Source organism: Chrysochloris asiatica, unplaced genomic scaffold (genome assembly GCF_000296735.1).
Source record: "Chrysochloris asiatica unplaced genomic scaffold, ChrAsi1.0 scaffold00023, whole genome shotgun sequence".
Classification (NCBI taxonomy): Eukaryota; Metazoa; Chordata; class Mammalia; order Afrosoricida; family Chrysochloridae; genus Chrysochloris; species Chrysochloris asiatica.
The window spans coordinates 4465951-4483031 of NW_006408541.1; the positions used below are offsets into that span (position 1 = coordinate 4465951).

General features: G+C 45.9%; 2 protein-coding genes across 2 annotated transcripts in view; both read right to left on the minus strand.

Annotated features, from left to right (window-relative positions):
• Positions 1–5122, minus strand: part of FAM210B (family with sequence similarity 210, member B) — a 13896-nt gene extending 8774 nt beyond the window's left edge. The window contains exon 1 of the mRNA XM_006839163.1: positions 4943–5122. Within this exon, the coding sequence (XP_006839226.1) occupies positions 4943–5122 (180 nt within the window). The remainder of the gene's footprint in view (positions 1–4942) is intronic.
• Positions 5123–7920: 2798 nt separating this feature from the next.
• On the minus strand, positions 7921–8432 carry LOC102837393 (protein tyrosine phosphatase type IVA 1-like). Its single transcript, XM_006839164.1, has 2 exons — positions 8345–8432; positions 7921–8258 (listed from the first exon to the last, which is right to left on the minus strand). The coding sequence occupies exons 1-2, from the start codon at positions 8430–8432 to the stop codon at positions 7921–7923; spliced, it is 426 nt and encodes a 141-aa protein (XP_006839227.1).
• Positions 8433–17081: the final 8649 nt, after the last annotated feature.

Consider the following 17081-nt stretch of genomic DNA (forward strand, 5'->3'; position numbering starts at 1 on the left):
CTGGCTGGCAGTCTGTCACAGAATGGCGCAACCTCTACTCCTACCACGTGCTCCATTCTTGCTCTCTACAGGGAGACTCTTCTAGAACCTCCAGGTACCCCAAAGGGGAGGGCAAGGACGACTGGAATCAGCCTCCCTCCTGCTACCCAGCACATTCAACCGTCCTTCCTGACCAATTCTGCTGCCACCAGCCAGAAAGGGTTCCAGGAGCCCTGTGCTTCCTGATAAACCAGCCCCACCAAGCATCAGCTGCAGCCGGAAGTGCTGCTGAGGGAAGAACTACCAGACGCTGGACTCTGATAAGACTTGACACCCGCAAACCACGCCACGGCTATCTTTTGTCCTAACCTTTTCTTCCCACTGTGATACCTGTCTGGTCAAACCTCATTAGGTCCCTTTGGTTTGTCTGTAAGTTACGGCCTTGGATGTGGTTTAATTGTTTGTCATTAAAGGAATAAAACTTTTCTGCTCAGAAAAAAAAGGAACCTCGTGGGTTCCCCAGAGGGCGCTCTCTGTTGAGGGAGTTTTTTCTTTACAACCTCTCCTTTGGCGAAGGATTCTGGCCAAAAAAGATAAAGGTACCCGACTCCCAGCTACAGGACCTTCTGCATGAGTATGGTAGCCCCACCTGACAAGTATACTGTTCCCATCAGCCAGCACCACAGCTACTTTGTCATCTTTTCTAGAATGTTTATTACTTGGACAACTTTCTTCCTTTTGTCTTAGTAAAAGGAAAATGATCTGTAAGCACCTTAAGCCATGTACTTTTCTTCCTAAGCCTGGAGGAGATAAAGGAGACTGAAAAAGGGGGCTTCATGAGTGTGACATGCAAGGGACAGTCATTTCCTGTAGATGAGAACTGCCCCAGGAGGTTTCCAAAGCTGTCATCTTTATGGAAAGATGGTCATATCTTTCTCCCCGGAGTGGCCAGCGGGGTCCAGTCAGTCACTGAGCACTTACCTATGGTACCATCAGGGTGCCTCAATGTTACTTGAAGTAACTGCAAAGTGTTAAGCACTGCTCTGGCTGCTCGTACACACCTGTTTACAAAGTTACATCACTTTGTAATTGCTTAAATACAAAGTGATGTCATGGAAGGAGCAGGAAGGCCTGAAGACTTTGCCCACAAGGTGACCCTGTTGTTTGGAGCGACACCACTCTTCGCATGTATGCCACAAATTATATTAATAATAAACACTAAGTATCCTCTGCTTTTCCAAAGTTTGCTCCAAGTCACGCTGCTCTTATGAAAGGGCTACATTACTACCTGTTTACGATAACCAAAAGAAACCCCAAGAGGATTTTTGCTTTTGGAAAAGCACCACCAGCGTTCTGCGTTTGTTTTGCAGCGAGCCAATAGAGAGTAGTGTCTCCAAGCTCCGTCCTGGGAACCACACTCAGCATCCAATCAGCATTACTTTGAGCTGAGTCTGTGAACATCACACATTTGTGTGTGTGATTCAGTAGTTTATTTTTTGGGTCTGGAAATGTTCAAAGATCTTTCCCATAGAAATGAATGGTAATTGCTTCTTCACGCTATGCTATTTTGGCTTACAAAAGGTTTCATAGGAACACCCTGCTTTAGGACAGTGGGGGGGGGTGGGGAACCGGTCCTGTGTTTAAAGAACCCTGGTAGCACAGTGGTTTAAGTGCTTGACTGAAAGATCGGCGATTAAAACCCATTTACTGCCCCATTGGGAAGAAGATGTGGCAGTCTGCTTTTATAAAGATAGAAACCCTATAGGGCAGTTCTACTCTCTAACATATAGGATTGCTCAGTCCAGACTGAGGACAATGGGATGGGTTTTGCTTATACTGTTTGCTTTTTACCAGACTGGTAAAAGTATGAACTCATACAATGATCACAACATTGTAAGATAAGCTCTGTTGTCGTCCCTGCTAAACAGAAGATCCCAGAAGTCCAGAAAGCTTGAGTAACTGATGGAGGACCACAGAAGTGTGACCTGGCAGAGCTGGAATTCAAACACACCCACCCAGGCTAACTGCTAAACGTGTTGTTCTAAACTATTCACTGCGTTGCCTCTATATTTGGGAGTGCCTCCTCTGTCCCAGGCACTGGTTAGGTGTAGGGGATGGTGTAATTAGCAAAACTGACCAAACCCCTACCATACTGAGCCTACAGGACAAGAAAATCAGGAAATCGAAGATGAGGGCAGTGCTCTGAAAAAGGAATCAGAGTAAGGGAGGGAGGCAGACAGCTGTGCTGGGGAGGGGAGCTGCAGCTTAAAGGAGGCCAGCACCTGAAATGCAGTGTTTGAGGATGAGCTGGGGGCAAGGAGAAAGTGGGCCACAGAGAGGGGGTGAGTGAGGCAGACTGTGCGTACCACACTGAGGCCTACTGAGTGACAGGCAGCCTTCTCGTAGGGTTTATATGGTGCTGTAGAAGCAGGATAATGCACTCGACCGCAAGGTCGGCGGTTCAAATCCACCAGCCACTCCTCAGAAATCCTACACAGGGCCGCCAAAAGTCAGAACCAACTTGACAGCACTTAGCTCGGTAGAGTAGGGGCCCTTTGCTGAAGGAAGGCGATGTGACATTGTATTTGGAGACTCCAGCTGGGCATTGCCAATCCCACTTCCTAATGATCTAAATCTGAATGCTCCAGGGCAGTCAGAATAGGACTCAGGAGAGGCCAGGATTCTACCGAAAGTCTAGGTCCACCTCCATCAATGCCCAGTTCTGCCGAATGTGGTTTTGTCCTAACCTCATGATAGGTTCTGATCCCACTAGCTTGGATTAATGCACTAGAAGGTTGGTGATTTCAGTCCACCAGAGGCAACTAGGAAGAAAGACCTGGCTAGCCACTGAAAACCCTATGGAGTACAGTTCTACCGTGACACACGCAATGTCAGCATGAGTCAGAATCAACTTGATACTGGTTACCAGTTACCAGTGAGCAGGAGGAAAAGGACAGCTCCTGGGCCTATTGTGTTAATTGCGTCCTGGTGTGGCACTGTGGGTTAATACGCCAGACTGCAAAGCCGTTTGAACTGCAAGGTCAGTGGTTCAGGGTCGCTATGGGTCGGAATCGACTTGATGGCACTTAACAACAATACCAAGAACGGCTACATGACGATCTCATCTTATACCGGCATACTCTGAAGTAAGAAGGATTAGAGTCCCATTTTGTAGACGAAAAGAACGAGACACAGAGTGGTGAGGGTATTTGATCAAGGTCACAAGGCTAAGGAGTAGAGAAGCCTAGGAAGGGACCTGGGACCACACTCATCATCACTGTGTGCACACACACACCCCTGCCAAGAGTCAGGCCCAGGCTGGGGACAAGGTTGACAGGCTGCCCTCACAGGCTGCTGGGACAGCAAGCAAGTCAGGAGATATGGGGCTGTGGGGCCAGTGGAGGAGTACAAGGCACCACTGGTGGGCAGGGAAGGCTTCCTGGAGGAAGGAGCTGGGCAGAGCCATGAAGAATCACCCGGACGTGCCATGTGTTGCGTGTGTGTAGGGCGGTTTAGTGATGTATGTGTGTATGTGTGTAGGGGGGTTTATGTATTGGGCGCAGTCCTTGAAGACCCTGTAACACTGGCTCAGGATGCAGAGAGACAAGATGGATGAGCTGCTATCAGATGGGGAGGTGCAGGCAGGGACCTGGGTGAGAGGTCAGACCCTCTCTGCTACTCGCTGAACACTATGGAACATTCAGGAAGTACTGGTTAGGTGCCTGACAATGTGTTCGTTCAACACGTGGACTGACCAGCTCATGGGATGGCCCCCCAAACCCTCTGAGGTGCTATCTTTAGCTTTCTGAAAGGTCATGGAAAAGGTCCAGTGAAGTAGTGGTTAAGACTGACCACTATCCGAAAGGTCAACAGTTTGAACCCACTAGTCACTGCAAGGAGAAAGAAGAGGTAAGTCTGCTTCCACAGAAGCCCTACCGGGCAAGGTTTGTTAAGTGCCGTCGAGTCGGTTCCGACCCATAGCGACCCTGTACAAGGTTTCCAAGGCTGTAAATCTTTGTGGGAGCAGAACGCCTCATCTTTCTCCCGTGGAGCAGCTGGTAGTTTTGAACTGCTGGCCTTAAGGTTTGCAGCCCGATTCGTAACCACTAAGCTACCAGAGCTACTGGGCACGATGGGTCACTATGAAATCCACTGGAGGACAGTGGGTTTGAGAGTCTGTTTTTGAAAGGTCAAGGCTTCCCCTCAGAGCCTTTGAGTGTTTATCAAAAGGCCACACAACTGGTGCACAGAGCCAAGGTCCAACCCCAGGAGAAAGACCCTCGTTTGGCACCAGACCTTGTTCTTTTTCCACGGGCAGGGTTTTTGCTCTGTCTCCAGACCACCCGAGGTACGACTTGTTACTATTTTTCGTTAAAGAGACCACTTAAAAACAAAACTGTGATCGATGTTTTTCTAAGTGCATGTATTGCCATTCTCAATCAAAACCAAAAGGCTATTTGGAAGGCCAAACATGAAACACAGTGGATGGATAAGCCTGCCCAAGTTTTGCCTGAACCAGAATGCGAGGCCCGCCTCTTCGGCAAGATATACCGGGAGCAGCAGCGGGCGCTGGGAGGCGTTAAGGGCAGAGCTGCTCCCGGGGGAGGCGTCCCTCACACTGTCGGGGGCTTGAAAGAGGCCTCCAAAGGAACAGCACTGAAGGCCACGTGAGGAAGTTGTTTGGTCCTAAGCTCAAGGTCCCCTGTCCTCCTGTCTGCTGCCAACGAGACACTGGCCCACGCTCTGGCGAGCTGGGCTCTACTGTGGACCCAGTGGCTTCGGAGAGACGATCACCCTCCCTGAGCCTCAGTTTTCCAGCTGAGAAACTGGGTCGGATGCTTTTGGGGAATTTGGAGCCCCCGGGGCTCTTTTAGGTGGTAGTTCTGGCAGTAAGCAGAAAGCTCTCCCTGGGCAGAGGTGGCCAGCCTCTGGCAGGGCGGTCCGGGAGCGCAGGGGCGCTTACCTGGCGGCCAGGGCCGCCCCCGCCAGCTGCGCGTAGCTGCCTGGCGTCGGGTCCGGGCCGAAGCATGGGCCGGGGCGGCGGGGCGCAGGGCGTGACGGCGCTCAGGAGCCAAGCGATGCGAGGCCGAACCCGGGAGCACTGTCTACCCGCGGGGCCCAACAGCGTCAGTAACCCCGCCATGGCGCACTGTGAGGTGCGCGGTCCAGAACTCTGAGCTGCCGGCAGGCGAGCGGGGTCGCGCATATCCCTGGCTCCGCCTACCCCGGAGCTCAGCGCGATGTGGGCGGGGCCCGGGACGCGCGAACTCCTGGCTCCGCCCACCTGCCTGTCCCTTCGAAGTCCAGCGCAAAGTGGGCGGGATAGGAGGCGCGCCATTTTCCTTAGCTCCGCCTCCCGTGGCCGGAGTTCCACGCGAGGTGGGCGGGGCCTGGATCGAGCGTCGCGCTACTGGCTCCGCCCGCTGGCCCCGCCCCTCCCTCCCAGGAGCCTGGCGCTCAATGGGCGGGACTGGAGGCGCGCGCACTCTCTTTGCCTCCGCCCACCGTCCCCCTGTGGTACAGGTGTCGTTGGTGAGGTACGTCTTTGCAGTTTCTGCTTTCCAGGGGTTTTGAGTTTCCTGTCTGAGGTTTCCAGCTTGCAGAGGGTGGTTGGCGGGATGTTTTATTCTGCAGGTACGAGGGTGGGCCTAGGGCTTTCACCTGAGAGTTTTTAATTCTACAAACTAGGTGAAAGATGGAAAATGTATACAGGCAGACCTTTGCAATAAATCAAATGCCTCACTAAAGCGAGTCACCCATCATGGTGTGGCGCTGTCGGATAAGCACTAGACTGTGAACCACAAGGTCGGTGGTTCAAATCCACCAGCCTCTCCTTGGAAACCCTATACAAGGTCGCTATAAGTCGGAACCAGAGTTCTGGTGTGGCGCTGTGGGTTAACGTGCCAGACTGCAAAGCCGTTTGATCTGCAAGGTCGGCGGTTCAAGCCCACCAGCTGCTCCTCGGAAACCCTATACAGGGTCGCTAGTGTCGGAATCGACTCGACGGCACTTCACAACAACAGCAGTGCATATAAAGAAGTTCTGGTGTCGACTCGGCCTGTAGGACAAGCATTGGACTTCTAACCACACGGTCGGTGGTTCAAACACACAAGCTGCTATTCAGAAACCCTATACAGGATCGCGATGAGTCGGAAATGACTGAACGGCACTTCACAACAACAACAGTGCCTATAAAATATATACTTACTGTAGTCACGGCACTTATCAACAACAACAACAACAACAACAACAAAATACAGAGCACAGCTCTGGTAGCATAGTGGTTAAGAGTCGCGCTGCTAACCTGAAGATCAGCAGCTGGAAACTACCAGCCGTTCTGCGGGAGAAAGATGAGGCTTTCTGTTTCCTTAAAGATTTACAGCTTCGGAAACCGTATACAGGATTGCTCTGAGTGGGAACAACTCCAGGGCACACCACCACCACCATCCAGAGCCCTCTACAGAGCTCTAGTAGTGCTGTGGGATAGCACTGGACTGCCAAACACAAGGTGGCCGGTTCAAACCCACCAGGGTCTTCATTGGAGAAAGATGAGGCTGTCTGCTTCTGTAAAGATTGACGGTCTTGAAAACCCTGTATAAGCTTGCTATGAGTTGAAATTAAAAGTCCATTGGACTGTCAGAGAACAAACAATTCTGTCTTGGAGGATGTACAAATAGAATGTTCCTTAGAAGCAAGACTTCCTCTTGTGTACTTTTTTTTTTTTATTTCATCATTTATTTAGCTCTTTAAGCTCTGGCAACTAGGTTTTTACAAGCTGGTGAACACTGACAAATTATTTCTCCCACAGAACTGTAACCACACATTCCCAGACAGTATAAATATATGGTTGAACTAACATTAATACACATCACCATTTTCTCAATTACATAATAAAACAAATGATGAAATATCCAAATATTAAGTTACACAGCTCAAAAGTAATATAAAAATTAGCAGAAACCCACTTTTTTTGTATGCAAGAGGTTGGAAAGGGGAAAAAAAATCACACTTCAAACAAAGTTGGTTAACAACTTCCAATCGATGAGAAAAAAAAACCAGATTAAAAAATTTTATGATTAAGAATAGTTATAGCTACAATAACCAAGCAGTTCTACCTCTTAAAAAATATTTACTAAATTAAAGCGCATATTCTACATGTTCTGTACAAGACAAAGGCAATATTTTCCTAAAAATTTGGTAGTCCACTCCCATTCTTTATCCTAGTCCTCCCTGTTAAGTAGCACGCCAAAGTGCAAACAGTAAATTAACTGTAAGGATTTTTTTTTTTTTTTTTTGGTCTGGAGTCATTAAAGACATGTGCTTCTGTACAATGTAGGGTTTTTCAAATGAAGTTTATATAAAGCCATTAAATAATCATTAAGACTTTGTAAAAAAAAAAAAAAAAAAGGTTGTGCAAACCTGATGTATAGTGGGTACGAACGTGGGAGATGTAAGCACAATCTGAGCAGGTAAATAACCATATAGGTTCTATCTTCAAAGTTTGAAATGACTGAAGGAATAAACCACATAAAGGTCTAGTGTTCATAGTTCCTGGGATTTTTTAGTTCTGTGTTGTTGTTCTGTATGATACTAAAAATATACAAGTATTGTGCTGGGTATTTTGACACCTAATCATGCTAAGTTTCTTATATAATGATAAGAGTCTGGCATTGGAATCGATTTAAAGTCTTATAAGAATACTGCATGATTTCAGGAAAGGTCAATTGGTACAAATGATAAGGACATTTTAAATGCTGAAGAGTAAGAAACCTTTGCTAAATGTCCAAATAGGCTGACTGCAAATCTGTCAAGCCTGGCAAAACTGCCTTCAATACTCTTATGGAAGCTTTATTCACCAAGCTAACATGTTGGTAAATATGCGTGAGAAACTAGGTCCTGTCCCAAGTTCCACTTTCAAAGTAATACCATCAGGCACTCATTTTATTGAATGCAACAGTTATTTCTATGACCATAGGAATCTTTGAAGCACAAATGCATTTTACGATGATACTTCTCCAAGTACAAAAGTTGCTTGCTATTAAAAACTCCACGTCGCTTTTGCTTGATGAACTGTACGGCATCTTCATATTTCATTCCACCTTCAATTAATGCTAGGGCAACAAGCACTGGAGCTTTTCCAAGTCCTGCAACACAATGAACAGCAATACAACAACCAGGTTCTTCACAAAACTTAACTTTCACAAGACTTAACCAGTCATCAACAATCTGGTTGGATGGCGGTGCACCATCATCAAAAAGCCAATCAAGAACATGGATGCCTTCTTTTTCCACAAGAGCAGTGTCATAAGTTGCTTCACATACTCTTACTATTGTGGTAAGTCCATACTTGTAAGTCCCTGTATACATTTATTTAAGGTTGCATTGGTTGGATAGTGTGTAATAAGAAATCTCATGTTCTTGTATGTGACTTCCACAGGAGCTAGACGGTTCATTCGAGCCATGTTGATTTTGTTTTAAAAATTCAATAGAGTTATGAAAGAATTTAAAAAAGTGAACACAGAAATGATGTAAAGAAACTAAAGTCTACTTCGAAAGACTCCACTTGTAATTCTCAGTGTTTTCAGTCTGGTGTTGGGAGGAATGGAAAATGAAATGAACCTCCTAACAAGAAACAGCAGTTCTTCAATGCAGAAATCCTGAGGCAATAGAAAGGAAGTGCACTGAGGTTTACCCCATTCAGGTCAGAACTCTGGAAAATTGCTCTGGGGACTTCAAGTCAACACTTGGGTGTCCAGGCTAACCGCTCTTATGGGGGCTTCTTGGTGGAGTAGTAATGAATTTCCACAGTTCACTTGTCTGCAAGAGGTCGTGCTGTGCCTGGCAGGAATCTTCGCTGTCCTTCAGAAACTCCATCAAGGTGTGACCAAGAACACCACAGAACTGCCCTCTGCTACAATATCCTGCCTTTCTCTGGGTTAATAAGTTGATTCGGTGCTTTTGATAGCAAGGAAATCAGGAGAAAACTCCACAATTTGTATCTTCACCCTCAACTCTCCAAATGGATCCCTCTCGTGTACTTTGGACATGTTATCAGGAGGGAGCAGTCCCTGAAAAGGACATTATGCTTGGTAAAGTGGAGAGTCAGCGAAAAAGAGAGAGACCCCCAACAAGATGAATAGACACAGTGGCTGCAATATTGGGGACAGACAGAACAATTGTGAGGCTGGAGCATGGTCAGGCAGTGCTGTTCTCTTCTGTTGTACATGGGGGTCACTATGAGTCAGAACTGACCTGGCAGCACTTAACAAAATCATGAGTCAGAATCAACTGTTTGGCACTGGCCTTGGGTTTGGGTAGTCTGGTAATTGTGCAATAGCATTATGAAAAATTTTGAAATACTGTTAAATGACAAAAATGTGACACAGAGACACAAAGTGAGCACATGTTGTTGGAAAAATGTCACAGACACAGACTTGTTCCATGCATCATTGCCACAAATCTTCACTGTGTGAAAAGTGTAATTATTTGTAAATTGCAATCAGCCAAGTATGGTAAAAATGAAGTCCGTCTATGGACATGTTTACTTGGTAGCTCAAAAGAAGAAGATAAGGAAATTGAGATTAATAAAGGTTGCCATTGCTCCTAGAAGGCAGAATAAAATTGCCCCATAGAGTTTCCAAGGCTGTAATCCTGATGTGGGAGTCTTGGTGTGGCGCTGTGGGCTAATGTGTCAGACTGCAAAGTGTTTTGAACTGCAAGGTCAGTGATTCAAGCTCACCAGCTGCTCCTTGGAAACCCTATGGGTTGGAATCAACTCAACAGCACTTGACAACAATAACAAGTGATATGGCGTTGTGGGTTAATGCGCTAGACTGCAAAGTTAGTTTGAACCTCAAGGTCGGCAATTTAATCTCACCAGCCACTCCTTGGAAACCCTATACAGGGTCGCTAGGAGTCAGAACTGACTCCATGGCACTTAACAACAATCTTTGTGGAGGAGTCCTGGGGTGGTGATGTAGGATAAGCACTGGATTGCTAACCACAGGTCAGTGGTTCAAACCCAGCAGCTGCTCCTTGGAAACCCTATGCAGGGTTGCTATAAGTTGGATTGGATTCCATGGCAATTAACAACAACAACAATCTCTAGGGATGCAGATTGCCACATCTGTCTCCCTAGAAGTGGTTGGTGGGTTTGAACTGCCTACCTTTTGGTTGGCAACAGAGTGCTCTATCCACTGCACCACCAGGGCCCCTTACTCTAAACACAGGATTCCATTTCTCAGTTTGTTGCCCAAAAGACAGGAAACACTCACGTTAGTCCAGACCCACAGACTCTTCATTGCCGTGGTGTGCCTTTGAGTCAGTTTCGACTCCTAGTCACCCTGTATAGGATTTCTGAGGCTGTAAATCTCTACCGGAGCAGAAAGCCTCTTCTTTCTCCCCAGGAGCAGTTGGTGGGTTTGAACTGCCAACCTTGTGGTTAGCAGTCCAGTGTTTACCCAACAGCGCCACCAGCACTTCTTAGGTTGATTCATGCCAGCCCCAAATGGGAAAAAGGCCAAATGCTCATCATCTGGAAAGTGAATAAACAAACTCCAGCACATTCCTGGGGTTCTGGTGTGGTGCTGTGGGAAAAAGCACTGGGCTGCAAGATTGGTATGAATGACAAGGTCGGTGGTTCAAACCCACCGGCCACTTCTTGAACCCTATACATGGTTGCTATGAGTTGGACCCAACTGGATGGTACAACAACAGCAGTATATTCCTACAATGGAATGAGTTATGGATGAAGCCGAAAGCCATTATATTAAGTGGAAAGAAAACAACAACAACAACAACTCCAAAGCGGATTGAATGGCAGTGGCTTGTGCTAGGTGCCACGAGTCATCTGTCGAGCACTTAACCAATGCGCCACCAGGGCTTTCTGGTGTCTGCTTCTGTTGCAGACCGTGTAAACCTGGTCAGAAGTTTGAAGCCCACTGGGCCCGAGCGTTGCAGACAATGCAGGCCACAGGCTCTGAGGAAAAGATTCTGGCCACCGGGCAGTCATAACAAATTGTTTTTCATCTTAGTGTTCAGTTATGTTTTATTAATTCCAAACATGACCCCTTAGTATCCACAGATAAATGTAATATTTTCCTAAAGCCGAGACTGTAAAGGTTTCAAGGTTAAACCTTTCTCCAAAGGATTAACTAAAAATAGCTTAGTTATTTCCCGGTTCTTTGGTCTATAGACAAAAATGCCATCCTCCCTAAACCTGTCCCAGGTGCTGGTTATTCAGCCAAGTTCCTGAAAACCTGGCTCAGGAAGCCAAAACAGCGGGACTCCTCCCAAGCCTTTTGTCCTTCCCTCTCACCTTCCCCCAACTGGGGCTATAGATATGTTAATTGAGCCTGAGAAACCAAGTTGCAGGCCTGGGATTTGAACCAGCGAAGTACGATGTAAAGTTACCTGAATGTCTGGAAAATTACTGATGTTAGCGTACCTTGTCTTAGTCCCTCCCAGCTTGGTGTGAAGCTCCTCCCCTAAATAAAACAGAGACACAGGCCGGCCCAGGTGTGCATTACAGGCAGGCGGTGAAAGAGTGCACTACAGCTAGCAAGGCGTGCTTTATGGGCACAGCTAAGATGTTTACCATACAGGACCTTACTGCCCTTATGGCTAATATGTTCAACACGCCAGAGCTGCCGGACACCAGTAATGCAACCATCCTGGTTTCGGGGTGCCTCTTTGTCTCCCTCCTTCTGTCTTTCTGTGTATTCTTTTGCTATCCCTATCGCCGCCAGATATCCCCTCCTCGTGAACCAAACACTCGTGAACCAAGTTCCTATGTCGAGGCCGGTCCCCGACATGCTTCTGTAACAGAAACAGACATCCTCATCAGAAACGGAATCTGCGTCAGTGGGTTCGGTTTCGTGGGCAGTCTATGAAGTGTGCAATAATAGCATTATCTAATCGTTGGAAATTTGGCGAGAATGACCACGATGGGACACAGAAACACAAAGGGAGGTTGACACGATGGTGGAAAAACGGCAACTGAAGACTTGCTCCACACAGAGCTGCTACAGACCTTCAATTTGCCAAAAGCGCAGTATCTGCGAAGCGCACTTCAGAGAAGGAAAATAAAACAAGATTGACCTGTTTCTGTTGTTTTCCACCCATTGCCATCAGTTTGATTCCTACGTAGGGTTTCCGAGGAGCAGCTGGTGGGTTTGAACCACCAACCTTGTGGTTAACAGTCCAGTGCTTATCCTACAGCGCCACACCAGGACTCCAACAGCAAACCTAGAAAAAGGAGAAAGGGAGATTTTTGTTTGGAATAGGGGGGCTTAATGTTTATACTGATAGAAAAGGATAGAGAATGGTTGCAGAACTTGAAGAATGCAGTAGTGTCATGTGTAGAATTGTACATGTAGAAATTGTTGAGAAGGCATATGTTTCATTATGTATCTATTCACCCCAATAAATAAAAAAAGAGTTCCCCTTTCCATCGCTTCCCTACCATGTGCCCAGCACTGTGCTTGTCCTGTGTGGTTCCTGCCCTCGGGACACATTTACATTCCTCCAGGTGGAGCTGGCTGCATAATTTTCAGGGATCCATGCAGCTTTTTTCCTACTCTAACCCCCGAGGCCTTTGTTAAGAGTAGGCAAAATGCATTCAGAGGTACTAAAATCTACCACATTTATTTTCTTTCAATTTCTCTTTATGACTCTGTGTTTCTCTCTTTGTCTCTTCTCCTCTTTCTCTTCCTGTCCTGATGTTTTTATTAGTTATTTAAAGTCGTTCCAAGCGATGGAATCCTGTCATGGTGCTGTAGGATCAGCACTGGACTGCTAACCGAAAACCGAAAGGTTGGCAGTTCAAATCCACCAGCTGCTCCTTGGAACCCTGTACAAGGTTGCTATGAGTTGGAACCAAGCACATAACAACAACCACAAGTGAAGACAAATTAAAATTCGAACTTTTCATATGTGTTTTATTGTGTGTTTTTACAGTGCCAGTTTTAAATGTAAAGGAAAGTGCATTTCACACACCAAAGCACCAAATGACACAACTTGTGTCTTACAGCTTGTAGGCGCCCCTGGGAGGTGCAGCAACTGCTAACTCAAAGATGGGAGGTTCAAATCCACTCAGAGGTGCCTCGGAAGAAAAGCCTGGTAATCTCCTGAAAAATCAGCCTCAGAGTATCCTATGGAGAACCACTCCAACACACGCAGGGTCGTCATGAATCTGAGTTGACACAGTGGCGAGTGGTATGTATTTTACTCTTTTTTAAAGAAGTTTTTATTGTGAATTGAGTGATAGTTTACATGGGTGAACGTCCGTTTTACACTCATCATTTCATTGCAATGATTATAATCTCCTCCATGCATCATCATTCAACAGTATTTGCTTCTATTCCCTTGTTTGTTTGTTTTATTTTTGGAGGGGGAGAGTGGATGTACATAAAAACGCTCAGGAATATGTAATCATTTAAACAACCAAAGATTACATTCTGTAAACCTGCCTCCTGGCCGCCAGCTCTCAGTCCTTCTCTTCCCCTGAATCTAGCGTCCTCAGCTACTCCCTCTCTCCATGTCCTCATCTCTGCCTCCATCTCTGGTGTCGCTGCTTCTCTGGATAGCGTCCCACATTCCGCTCATGTTCTTCTAACTTGATGGTCTCCGGACTGTAAGATTGACTGCTCCCTCCGTTTTCTTACAAAACTTCTACCTTTACAGTTGTGACAATCGCAATTACTCATGATAACAATTACTCACTATTGAATTGTATTTCATTTTTACTAGTGTGGTGTGAATGTTGTACAAAACATACACAACTGTTTTTATTTCGCTTCTTTTCTACTTAAATTTTTGTTGTTGTTGTTATTGTTGTTGTGAGTAGACACAGCAAAACATACACCAATTCCACCGTTTCTACCTGCACAGCTTAGTGGCCTGGATGATGGTCTGTGAATTGTCCACTCTTAACCCCTCCTGTTCTGAGCTGTTCTGCCCTCATTGTTGGCGAGGATCCTGTGGAATTTCAGATCCCCTGGTTTTCACTTCCTGACACTCTCACACACTGTAGAGCATGTGCTCCCCTTAGCTCTGTGCCCAGTAAGGAAGGACAGAGAGCAAAGGGGACTCTGGACTGTGTTCTATTTCCATGTCGTACAGGGTGGCACAGGTACCAGGAGGACAATGGTAGGGTTCCCTGGACGGTCGTGAAACTTTTCTGCCTTCTTTCTGTATCTGAAGTCACGTCAGATGATGAGGGAAAGTGTGGTCAGTTCCCTGCTTGCTCGGTTGTAGACATGGTATGATGACCTTGTACTCACCTCAAGTCTCACTGAGCTCTGGTTGTAGCCACCTTCTCCCCAGACCTTCTGAGATCAGAATTTCTAAGACTCTGAAACTTGCTCTCCAGAGTAGAGATGCTAAAGCAAATGGAAGAAATGAGGAAGTACAAGAGCTGAAGAGAAAACTTCAAAGGACAATTCGAGAAGACAGAGTCAAGTATTGTAAATGAATGCGCAAAGACCTAGAGTTAGAAAACCAAGAGGGAAGAACATGCTTAACATTTTTCAAGCTGAAAGAACTGAAGACAAAATTAAAGCCTCGACTTGCAATACTGAAAGATTCTTTGGGCAAAACACTGGCTGATGCAGAAAGCGTCAAAAGAAGATGGAAGGAATACACAGAGTCACTGTACCAAAAAGAAATGGTCGCTGTTCAGCCATTTTGAGAGGTAGCGTATGATCAACAACTTATGGTACTGAAGGAAGAAGGCCAAGCTGTACTGAAAGCATTGGGGAAAAACAAAGCATCAGGAATTGATGGAATACAAATGGAAATCGTTCAACAAACTGATGCAGCCCTGGAGGCACTTACACATCTGTGCCAACCAATTAGGAAGATTGACCAACTATCTGAAAGAGATTCATATTTGTGAACATTCCAAAGAGCAGTGACCCAATGGAATGTGGAAATCATCAAACAATGTCATTAATATCATATGCGAGTAAAATTTTCCTGAAGATAATTAAAAAATGGCTGCAACAGTATGTCAAAAGGGAGCTTCCAGAAAATTAAGCCAGATTCAGATGAGGGCTGAAAGCAGAGAATACCATAAAGATCTTTGCTTGTGCTTTATTGACTACACAAAGGCTTTCGATTGTGTGGATCATGACAAGCTATGGATAAAATTGCAAAGAATGGGTATTCTAGACATTTAATTGTGCTCATGAGGAACCTGTACATAGAACCAGAGGCAGTCATTCAAACAGAACAAGGGAACACTGAATAATTTAAAATAAGGAAAGGTGTGTGCCACAGTTGTATTCTTTAACTGTACTTATTCAATCTGTATGTTGAGCACGTAATCCTAGAGGCTGGATTATATGAAGAAGAACGTGGCATCAAGATTGGAGGAAGACTCATTAACAACCTGCGATATGCAGATGATATAACCTTGCTTGTTGAAAGTGAAGAGGACTTAAAATACTTACTGATGAAGATCAAGACCACAGCTTTCAGTATGGCTTACACCTCAATGTAAAGAAAACAATCCTCACCACGGTACCAATAAATAACATCATGATAAATGGAGAAAAGATTGAAGTTGTCAAAGACTTCATTTTACTTGGATCCACTATCAACCACTCATGGAAGCAGCAGACAGGAAATCAAACAACGTATTGCACTAAGCAAATCTGCTGCACAAGTCCTCTTTATGTGTTTAAGAACAAAGACATCAGTTTGACAACTAAGGTGTGCCTGACCCAAGCCATGGTAATTTCAATAACTATATGCCTGTGAAAATTGGACAGTAAATAAGGAAGACCATAGGAAAATTGATGCATTTAAGCTATGGTGTTGGAAAAGAATATTAAAAGAACCATGGACTACCAGAAGAACAAACAATTCTCTGTTGGAAGAAGTATAGCCAGAATGCTCCTTAGACGCCAGTATGGTGAGACTTCGTCTCTCATATTTCAGACATGTTATTAGGAGGGACCAATCCCTCGACAAAGACATCATGCTTGATACTTGGAAGGTCAGCAAAAAAGAGGAAGACACCCAACAAGATGGCTTGACACTATGGCAACAGCAATGGGCTCAAGCTTAACAATTATTTCATTCTGTTGTGTGCATAGGGTCGCTGTGGGTCACAGCTGACTCGACAGCATCTGACAACAACAATCACGCAGGGCCAAGACGGTTTAACCTGAGTTTCAGTTCATAAATGGGGACACCAGGGTAGGGCAGACATGGCCCGGACCCTGGGCACCACCTGATGGCGGACGCCACTGCCGACTTTGTATTTGAAATCGCTGTTTCCATCGGCAGCTGTGAGAAATCATTTAGCAAGTTAAGACGGATTGCCCTGCGTGCTGTTTTCCATAGATTCACCTCGGTGAGGAGGAAATGTGAGAGGATGTGTGAATGGCTTAGGATAGAGCCTGGAACGTAGTACGGCTCAGTGCCTGCTAACTGTCTTTAGAATCCACTCAACACATGTCTAGGGAGCACTGCTTGGTGCCTGCCAACCCTGTGCTGGAGCAAGAGACAGATCTGTCTAGAGATGGAAATACATGCAAGCTGTAGAGAAAAAGGAAAGACTATGAACAAAATGTAGGGCGATGGGTACCTGGGTTGGGGTGGCTCTGCTGAGGGGGCCAGTGGCTTCTTCCTTACACCATAAATATATACGTATTTTATATGCTCTTTTACACACATGATATGGGTTGCATTTTAAAAGGCTTGACTTTTCCTAGGAAACAGATACCTTTTCCTTATGTTCCCCATTGCAGGGCTCCTGAGATCTGAGTTTCCATCTCACTGGGGATCTTCCTCTTTTTCTCTGACCCTCCACCTTACCAAACATGATATCCGTTTCCAGCGACTGGATATATTTCTCCTGACAATATGTCTGAAGTATGAGAGACGAAGTTTGGCCATCCTGGCCTCCAAGGAGCACTCTGGCTACACTTCTTCCAGCACAGATCTGTTGGTTCTTTTGGCAGCCCATGGCACTCTCAATATTCTCCTCCAACACCATAACTCAAAAGCATCAATTCTTCTACGGTCTTCCTTACTCATTGTCCAGCTTTCGCATATCTGTGAGGTTATTGAAAATACCATGGCTTGGGTCAGGC